The sequence below is a fragment of the Alternaria novae-zelandiae genome, assembly GCF_023758075.1.
Source record: "Alternaria novae-zelandiae strain BMP 2774 chromosome Unknown scaffold_1, whole genome shotgun sequence".
Classification (NCBI taxonomy): Eukaryota; Fungi; Ascomycota; class Dothideomycetes; order Pleosporales; family Pleosporaceae; genus Alternaria; species Alternaria novae-zelandiae.
The window spans coordinates 1,589,483-1,598,812 of record NW_026056961.1 but is presented as its reverse complement, the minus strand read 5'-3'; the positions used below and the strand labels follow the sequence as shown (position 1 = coordinate 1,598,812).

Below are 9,330 nucleotides of genomic sequence, written 5' to 3'. Positions count from 1 at the left end.
CTAAGCCACCTCCTCAACCTCAGTAAACCGACCCCCAGCCTTAGCAAAAGCACCTTCCTTCCCACCCTTCAACACCATGTCCAAGAAAGCCGCAACATACGTAGTCGTAAGACCCGTCATCCTACGACCCTCAATAGAACCAAGAAGCTCTCCGACCTGCGCTGGCAACTTCCCATCCAGACCCAACGCAGAGATGACGAGAGGAAGATCCGAGAAGCTGTAGTGTGCTGAGTGCTTGACTTCAAACTCTTTCTTCCAGCCAGTCAGGTTTGGCCAGATGGTCTTCCAGGACGGATCGGTTTCTTGTGTTTTGTTCTCGTGGCCCATAAGCATGAAGGGGCCGTTGAAGCCGGTTGTCAATACGGGACCGAACATGGAGCCGTCGAGGTTGACTCCGCCCTTGAGAGAGGTTGTTGACATCATCGCACTGGCTGCCGCTGCACCTCCTAGAGAGTGTCCGACGACAGCCATCTTGGGCACGCTCGTGGCGCCCGGGTATCCTGGAAGCAGGTCTTTGATGGCTGAGGCGTTCTTCATTTGCTTGGACACGAACTCGATGTCTGCGACTCGTGTGTTGAGTGCAAGTTCGATCTCGGCATCGCTCTCGATATCAACGCCCGTCACTATGGTACCGTCCGGGAACTCCACCATGTCCGCATCGTAGGGGTGATCAATGGAAAGCACCACATAACCAGTAGCCGCGATGTTCTGGAGCAGGGCGTTGTACAGGTGTCGAGATGTAGCGAGTGCACCTGAGAAGAGGACGACTGGCAAGTCTTTTGAGCAGCCCCCTCTTTTGGCTGGAGTCATGCAGGTATCGAGGCCTAATGATTGGAAGCTGCCATTTGGAAGACCGTATGCGCCGAACTTGGTGTCCATGAAGGATGCGGTCGCGGGAGGCATATAGGGTTCGATCTTCTTGCGACGGCATTGGGTGGTGGGGTAGAAGCCGGATACCATGATAGATCGAGGGCGGCCATCGTTGGCATATGGGTCCGAGCGAGTATGGTCGGTTAGTGAGGCGGAAGCGATCATCACATCTTGATGATGAGAGGCGACGATTGGGAGTGTAGTTTTGGCAAACGTAAGGCCAGGCGAAGATGCCAAAAGCACTAGCAGAACTGAAGTGCGAAGTCCCATGTTGTCGATTATTGATAATGGCGAAGATGATATGTAAGATCTTTGGAAGTTGGAGGCGAAAGCAGAGGAAGGTGCTTGTGATGGATATGTTTGAGAGCATAAGTGGTATCTATAGTCTTGACGGAGGTAAGCATCTACGTGAATGAGATGCTCGACCCTTTTCCGAGCGCTCTATCGTGACCAAAAGCGGACATGACAGTGGATACGACTATACTCCGGTTTCTTTGCTAGTGCAGCAGAGCCGCATTTTCGACTGACATGGGTAGTGGAGGAGATCTTGCTCGGCGGCTCGTCGGTGCCATTGGTCTCTAGTCCCAAGGAAGTTTAGATGCGTTATTTCGTTTCCTAAAACGGTCAAGTTAGCTGGCACCGCCTCTAGTGGGCCCGTTGCTCGTATGCTTCGTCCTTCAGCGACGCGATACCACTTCCCAAAGCATCCTTTTACGACATCCTGCAAATCTCCGATGCTGTGATAGACGACGCCTTATCGATTGCCTTGCATTAGCAATCTGCCTTTGTCTCTACACAACTTACCCTCGCACGAGCGCCACGCATGTCACCCAGCATTGGGCCGTATGATGGTCGTAAGGCTAGACGGAAAAGGTGCGAAGCCTGTGTTAAGCGCAAAATTAAAGCAAGTGATTCAGCCCTACCAAGTCTGCCAGCACTAATTGGTTATAGTGTAATGGCGGCGTTCCTTGCGATTACTGCAAAGGGAGAAGACAAGCGTGTGTGGTGCCCACGAGGTCGGCAGTTTCGAGTTTTGTCTTCGTTAACCCAGGAGCGGAGAAGCAGCTTCAGCCACGATCGCCAATTAGCCCAGGGAGAACTGAGCAAAACATGGCTTACTTTTTCAGCTCCTTCCTACCGATGAATGTTCTTTCCAGTGGTGGTCTACTACTGCAAAAGGAGTTGCAAAGCATGATGCATTCTTCGGCCGCTTTGAGGGATGCTCTCTGTGCAGTAGCAGCCTTGCACCGATGCCAACGGGTCCAATGGGAAGTCTTGGGAACCAAAGATCCTGAAGGACGCCAGGGCGCGATGCAGCTTTACGTAGGATCCGTGAGAAGTGTACAAGCCCGCATTACCCACAACAAGTTTGCGGACGATCCATCAACACTGTGGACGACCTTTCTGCTCGGCCTTTTCGAGGTAAGCGCCAACTCTATACAGGAGGCGGCAACGGCTAACATGGCTTAGCTAATGTGCGATGCAAGCGGGACCAACTGGCTCTCACACTTCCTGCACGGGACTTGCGCAATCTTGCGGCTCCAACCACCTTCATGCCTTGCTCTTCCAGACCAAAAAAATACGCAGAAGCGTAACTTCTTCCTTTCAGCCCGTATATTCGAGATATCGAGGGCCTTGATCTACTCAGAACCAACTTTTCTCAGTCAGCCTGTGTGGACTACCGCACTAACAGAGCTCTGGAGTGGCGAAGGTGCAGCACTTTGGCACCCGAAGGAGGCGCTCTTCGACATGTTGCCCAGCTTTTCTGAGTTGGGTATACGTGCTATCCAATTCTGTGAATTTGAGGCAGAACATCTGCCGGAGCGAGTGCAAGCTGAGCGTGCACAGTACCTTGCTGCTGAAGGCTTGCTACTTCAGCAATCCCTGCATGAATGGTGGGAGGTCAGCAACTACTGGCAGTATGCATCAAGTGCATCAGACCCAGAACTTCTCGTTGCCCATATATACTACCACGCCGTTAGCATCTATCTTTCGGGCACTTACGACTACCATGTATATTGGACCAAGCCAATGGCACCATGTGCGCCGATCCTAGCTCGCTCCCAGATCGAGTGGCACATGCGTCAAATCCTGTGCCTGAGTCGCGAGTTGCTGGCTAACGGGGTTGCGGGTGTGCTACTGTTTTTTCCTTTGAGAGTCGCAGGAGCGCGTGTCCGGGATGCTCATGACATGCACGAGGTCTTGGATTTGTTTCGTAGCGTGCTGCAACGCGGGTATGCCGTCGCTGACGCAATGATAGCCGATCTTTCGGAACTGTGGTCGGATACAGCTACAGCTTAGTCTCAAGGTCCAGATGCGCACTTCAAGCCAGGGTTTCCGTTGTCTTTTGTGATGTCTCTCCGGTTTGAGTTTACGATATTGCCTCGACAGTCCAGGCCGATTGACGCGTAGGAACATTCGCAGCCGGCGTGATTAGGGGCTTAGATAAGTGTCCATACATCACGAGGTAGTTGCCGTCATGTGTAAGCTCGTCCAGCCCGGTGATAGGAAGGTGAATGTTCGAGAGGATTGTGTCGGGGTTGAGGGGCCAATCAGGTTGATGTTATTCGCTCTTGCCGCGCCTTGCCGCATTTGGTGCTAGCAGAAAAGGCTTGGCATTCCAGCACCGCTCGCAGCTTTCTGACAGCAACGCCAACGCCGCCGCCCACGCATTGCACCTCCACACGCAACTCTCACACCGTCAAAATGGCTATGGGACCGTCTGAAACCCTCGCAAAGACCAAGACCACGTACGTCCGCGCTCCACCCGCACGCAGCCCCGGCCACCTTCCCCGAAAGAATCCGTTCTTCGACCCGCCTCGCATCGCACACCCATCGGAGTAGGAAGGAGATCATGCTGACAGTGGCATAGTTGGCACATCGGCTCATGGGGTAACCCCTACGAGGGTGGTGGCCGCCCCGGCAAAGGCGTCGTCACCTACGCCTTGAGCCCCAACCGACAGCGCCCCATGGCTACCTTCATCGGCAAGGGCTTCTGGAACGTCATGCGCCGCTCAAGGAACCAAGTCCTCTACTTCATCCCCCCTCTGGCAATCGCATACGGCACCATGCAGTGGGCTATCGAGAGGTGAGTCAATGGATGTTACCAGGAACAGCAGGATCACATATGGGCAAAGATGCGTTGAATGGCACGCTGACAATGACATCAGGAACGAGTTCCTCAACTCCAAGACTGGCCGTGCCCTGTTCGCCGACGAGGAGTAAGTGGCTGTATAATAAGAGATGAATGAAGGTGTATAGCACCAGGAGTTGGAGGAAGGAAGCGGAACACTACAATTCTTTTTGCATCGGGCCAACGAATAGACTGTGCAACCAACATGCACCTTCTTTCCATTCACATCGCATTCCTAGTCTACTAGATGAACGTCTGTCGCCCCATACACGGCCCTTCGTTGATCACTTCATACTGTGGAACCACACCATCGTCAAAAGGTGCAGTTATGGCGACCGTGTCTTGGTCACTCGGATACGTTGTTATGTGTCCCTCGCCCGTTACATCCGCAGCGACCACCAGACCGCCCTTACCCCCAGGCAACCACAGCTCCTGAGATGGGTCCTGGGGTAAAGTGATACGCGCGAGTCCAGATAGGAAGTGGACGATTCTTGAAAGCGTCAGCGCAGCTCAGCGTGCAGCCAATCTACTCACTGTGTTGTAGGCGCATTATGCAATCCGCCGTCAAATCGCGGTGGCTGGATGACATAGCCTAGACTCGTCACATTGCCTAATGCTATGGCACGGCTTCCCGCGGTCCCTGCTGTTGTAGATACTGTGAAAGGGTATTTCAGGCGCCAGCATTGAATGGTGGTGGTGTTCTCAGGTGTGGTGACTAAAGCAGGTGCAGTCAGGTAGGTAGCGTCTGAAGCATTGGGTGCTTGGGCGGATATGAGAGGGGAGAACGTGAGCGCAGCGAAGGCTATGATAGAGTGACGCATTGCTATGGTAGGATTGATTGGGAAGTGGAAGTCTTTGGCAGTCCGAAGACCTTAAGTATCTATTATACCGGCCCGGATGAATAAACATGGCGCTGACTGCGTGTGAATAAAGTTGGTGCTGCTGTGCGCTATAGCTGCGGGCTGACTGCCCTGGGCCCATGGTCGTCGCCCAAAACCAGGATGGACGATGGAATTAGTCCGTCGGTGCATCAAGCATCCCGAGGTCGCGCATCTGCATGATCGACATGCTCGGGTACGAACTTCACACGAGGACATGAAGTTGCATTATCAGTCTATCATCAGTTGAATTCCTACTTGCGCGTCTCTTGGACGTGGAGATGAATGCGCGTGGCGGTCGGACCGAAGCAGGGAACCTACTCTAAAAGGAGGCAATTGGTGTCTACACGTACCGCACATTCTTGCAGAGCATTGAGGCGGAATATAAGAGGCTCAAAAGCAAAAGAAACAATCGAGTCAAGGCGTGGTTCTAGACTCTGGCACATGTTCACGCGTAATGCGGGCAGGCATCTCCGCTTAGTAAGGCAGTCGGCGTGTCGGTGGCATGGGTAGAACTTCGATGATTCTGTCATATCCTAGCTTTCGCCATCGAAGCGCACCCGCCACAAGACATTCTTCTACTGCCAGCCCGAGGCAGTGAACAGGCGCGGTAATACAGTCACTCTTCTTTACTTGTCACACACCCCCTTCCATTGTTATATTATACCCCACCCCGCAGTCCCGGCACCTCTGTCCCGCCGCCATGTCGACACTCCTCCGCCGCCCAGGCAACCTAGCGCGCCTGTCCCGACCATGCCTCAACGCTGCCACGAGGGCACCACGCACATTACGCACACGAGCACCAATACCACAATGTATATATACCCAGCAACGGGTGCGGAGATTTGCGACCGGGCCCCCGGAGGAGCCCAAGGAGAAGAAGGATGACGAGCCAGCGAAGAAGGACGGCACGCCTCACAAGCCTGAGTTCAGATTGTCTGGAAAGAAGGAGGGAGAGCCTCAAATGTCCAAACTTACGCCAGAGGAGGAGAAGATGCTGGATCAACTAGTCTCGTTCGTGTCGATGGGCGTCCCCAAGTCACAGAAGCAGAACATCAAGGAGGCAATGGAGGAGATTAAGCGCACTGGAATACCACCAGAGCTGCGACAGGAGATGGACAAGCTGGAGAGAGGCGAGAAGCTGGACCTGGCCACCGCGGCTAAGATCTCGCGGTTAACAACCAACATGGCACGTAAGGCGGCGGATCAACATCAGCAGAAGTTCAAGGACGGCTCGGAGGAACCACAGCAGAAGTCAGGCGCACATGACCCAGGCCCAGGCAAGGGCTCCAAGGGAGGCGCCGGCGGAGCTGGTGGACCAGTGGGGCCCATGTTCGGCGGCGGTATGGACACCAACACGATCCTCATCAGCGCCTTCCTCGCATACCTCACATACAAGACCATCTTCCCGAGCGAGAACTCCAAGGAAATAACATGGCAGGAGTTCCGAACGACCTTCCTGGACAAGGGTCTGGTCGAGAAGATCGTCATCCTGAACGGCAACAGAGCAAAGGTCTACCTGCACCGCGAGGCCGTATCGTCCATGTACCCCGACTCGCCTTCCGTCAACCAGAACTTCTACTACTACTTCACAATCGGTTCCGTCGAGGCCTTTGAGCGCAAGATGGACGACGCGCAGTATGAGCTAGGCATCCCAAGCTCCGAACGCATACCCGTGGCATACTCGAGCGAGATCTCCTGGTTCGGCACCTTCTTGTCCTTCGGTCCCACCATCCTCGTCCTTGGTGCGCTCTTCTACTTCACAAGACGTGCGGGAGGCGGCGCTGGCGGAGGCGGTGGTGTGTTCGGCATGGGTAAGAGTCGCGCTAAGAAGTTCAACCACGAGACGGATGTCAAGGTCAAGTTCTCAGATGTCGCCGGTATGGACGAGGCCAAGCTAGAGATCATGGAGTTCGTCTCTTTCCTCAAAGACCCAAGTCGATTCCAGAAGCTCGGCGCCAAGATCCCTCGTGGTGCTATTCTATCTGGATCCCCCGGTACTGGTAAGACGCTTCTTGCCAAGGCTACCGCAGGAGAGTCAGGCGTGCCTTTCTTCAGTGTCAGTGGTTCTGAGTTCGTGGAGATGTTCGTCGGTGTTGGTGCATCGCGTGTTCGAGACTTGTTCGCCAATGCGCGCAAGAGCACACCTTGCATTATCTTCATTGATGAAATTGACGCTATCGGTCGTGCCCGATCGAAGCAAAACTTTGGCGGTGGCAACGACGAGCGCGAGGCTACTCTCAACCAGATCCTGACAGAGATGGACGGATTCAACACTACGGAGCAAGTCGTTGTATTGGCCGGTACTAACCGACCTGACGTCCTGGACAAAGCGCTTATGAGACCTGGTCGTTTCGACAGGCATATCAGCATTGACAAGCCTACCATGGACGGACGAGGACAGATTTTCGGCGTCCATTTGGCGAAGATTGTCACCAACGAGGACATGGAGTTCTTGAAGGGCAGGCTGGCAGCTTTGACACCGGGCTTCTCCGGAGCCGACATTGCCAACTGTGTCAACGAAGCTGCTCTGATCGGTACGTATCTATGACCCTCTTGACTGCACATGCACTAACAACCCGCAGCCGCCCGTGCTAACGCCGAGACTGTTGCCATGGTACACTTCGAGCAAGCCATCGAGCGTGTCATCGGAGGTCTCGAGAAGAAGTCCCTCGTCCTGAAGCCCGAGGAGAAGAAGACCGTCGCCTACCACGAGGCCGGCCACGCTATCTGCGGTTGGTACTTCAAGTGGGCCGACCCTCTCCTGAAGGTCTCCATCATTCCCCGTGGCCAAGGCGCTCTTGGATACGCCCAGTACCTCCCCAACGGCGACACATACCTCATGAACGTCAACCAGCTAATGGACCGCATGGCCATGACACTAGGAGGACGTGTATCCGAAGAGCTCCACTTCGACACCGTCACCTCCGGCGCATCCGACGACTTCCGCAAGGTGACCGCCATGGCCACCGCCATGGTCAGCAAATGGGGCATGAGCAAGAAGATCGGATACATCTACTTCGAAGACGGCGAGGGCCAACAACTCACCAAGCCCTTCTCCGAAGACACCGCCAAGAACATCGACATGGAGGTCAAGCGCATCGTCGACGAAGCCTACAAGCAATGCAAGGACCTCCTCACCGAGAAGAAGCACGAAGTCGGCCTCGTAGCAGAGGAGCTCCTCAAGAAGGAGATGCTCGGCCGCGAAGACATGATCAGACTCCTCGGACCCCGTCCCTTCGAGGACAGCCAAGATTTCCACAAGTACTTCTCTGGTGAGTACGGCAAGGCGCCTGGATACATTGAGCCGCAAGGCAACGACGGTGTCAAGGGCCCATTGGTTCCTCCCAGCCCAGCGACTTTCAAGGACCTGGATGCCAGGAGGTGAGAGTGGCTGAAGATGTAGTTTTATCGATCTTTTCCTTCTTCTTAGGTGCATTGTGGCATAGGTTTATGACATGGAGGAGTGCTTGGCGATGATTCAAAGGGTTTCATTCCACTCTAGACGTAAGCATGCGTATGGTGTCGTGGCTTTTGTAGCATAGACAAGTGCGCATTGGCTTTGTAACAGTATTGCTCGCCTGGTCTGCAAGAGTGGGCCGGCGACGGAAATATTTATTGTAAAGTTCAAAAACTTCATTCTCTATAAAGTTGTTGTGAGACGAGTGCGTACCTTTCGTCGACAATTTGCGTCCTGGACTTCGGGTAGAGAACCGCCTCATGCAAGGAAAACACTGGGTAGGCAGGCAGTGTGCAGCCTACATCAGGCCAGCAACACGCGACTGAAAAGATGTCGCGTTGATCTGGGCTTCACGGTGTTCAATATTCCCCTCGAATGGATTGCTATGACTGGACTATGGGTCACAGCAGCGACACTGGTAACTCAGTGTTCGTTAGAGGTGGATTGTATGTTGCATTGATGAAAGCTATTGAGAGTGAGAGCTGAAGCCCACTGCGCGTAGACAAAGAAAACAAGAAAGCAAGTACTTTTGTTGAGTTTGATGGGTTCGTGGATTCGCACGCTGAGAATGAAACATAAGAACAGCAGAAGAGGAAAAGGGCTTTTGAGACCTCAGAGACATCTGAAAGCAGAGAAGGAAAAAGCCGGGGCTGAAGAACAGCTCTTGCCCGAAACCTTGATATTGGACATTGCCTTCAACTCGAATCAAGATCCAGAGACCGACGGAGTGGTGAATCAATGTTGAACCTGCATTTGCAAGCGGCTAGGTGTCGGTGACAACCTCCGAACCTTTTCGATCCACCGCTTTTTGTACTAGTTCTGCAACCCTTTTGTAGATCCCTATGTCTTTAAGACCTGACTCCATGATATGGTTCTGAGCTGGTCCAGGATCCGCGTCATGGGCAAGTAACAACCTGACCATCCGTTTGTCGCTCCGAGCCACGGCACTGACGATTGGGTATTCAAGTCTGCCATAGTCGTTTCGCGAT

At 53.8% G+C, this 9,330-nt stretch overlaps 3 protein-coding genes across 3 annotated transcripts; 2 read left to right on the top strand and 1 right to left on the bottom strand.

Moving 5' to 3' along the window:
• Positions 1–960, bottom strand: J4E88_000506 (uncharacterized protein; the record flags this gene model as incomplete). Its single annotated transcript, XM_049394182.1, has 1 exon — positions 1–960. One exon carries the CDS (start codon positions 958–960, stop codon positions 1–3), a length of 960 nt encoding a protein of 319 aa, XP_049260011.1.
• A 2,616-nt stretch (positions 961–3,576) lies between these two features.
• Positions 3,577–4,095, top strand: J4E88_000505 (uncharacterized protein; the record flags this gene model as incomplete). Its single annotated transcript, XM_049394181.1, has 3 exons — positions 3,577–3,620; positions 3,743–3,958; positions 4,041–4,095. The coding sequence occupies 3 exons, from the start codon at positions 3,577–3,579 to the stop codon at positions 4,093–4,095; spliced, it is 315 nt and encodes a 104-aa protein (XP_049260010.1).
• Positions 4,096–5,584: 1,489 nt separating this feature from the next.
• On the top strand, positions 5,585–8,269 carry YTA12 (Mitochondrial inner membrane m-AAA protease component; the record flags this gene model as incomplete). Its single annotated transcript, XM_049394180.1, has 2 exons — positions 5,585–7,418; positions 7,467–8,269. The coding sequence occupies 2 exons, from the start codon at positions 5,585–5,587 to the stop codon at positions 8,267–8,269; spliced, it is 2,637 nt and encodes an 878-aa protein (XP_049260009.1).
• Between the last annotated feature and the right edge of the window lie 1,061 nt (positions 8,270–9,330).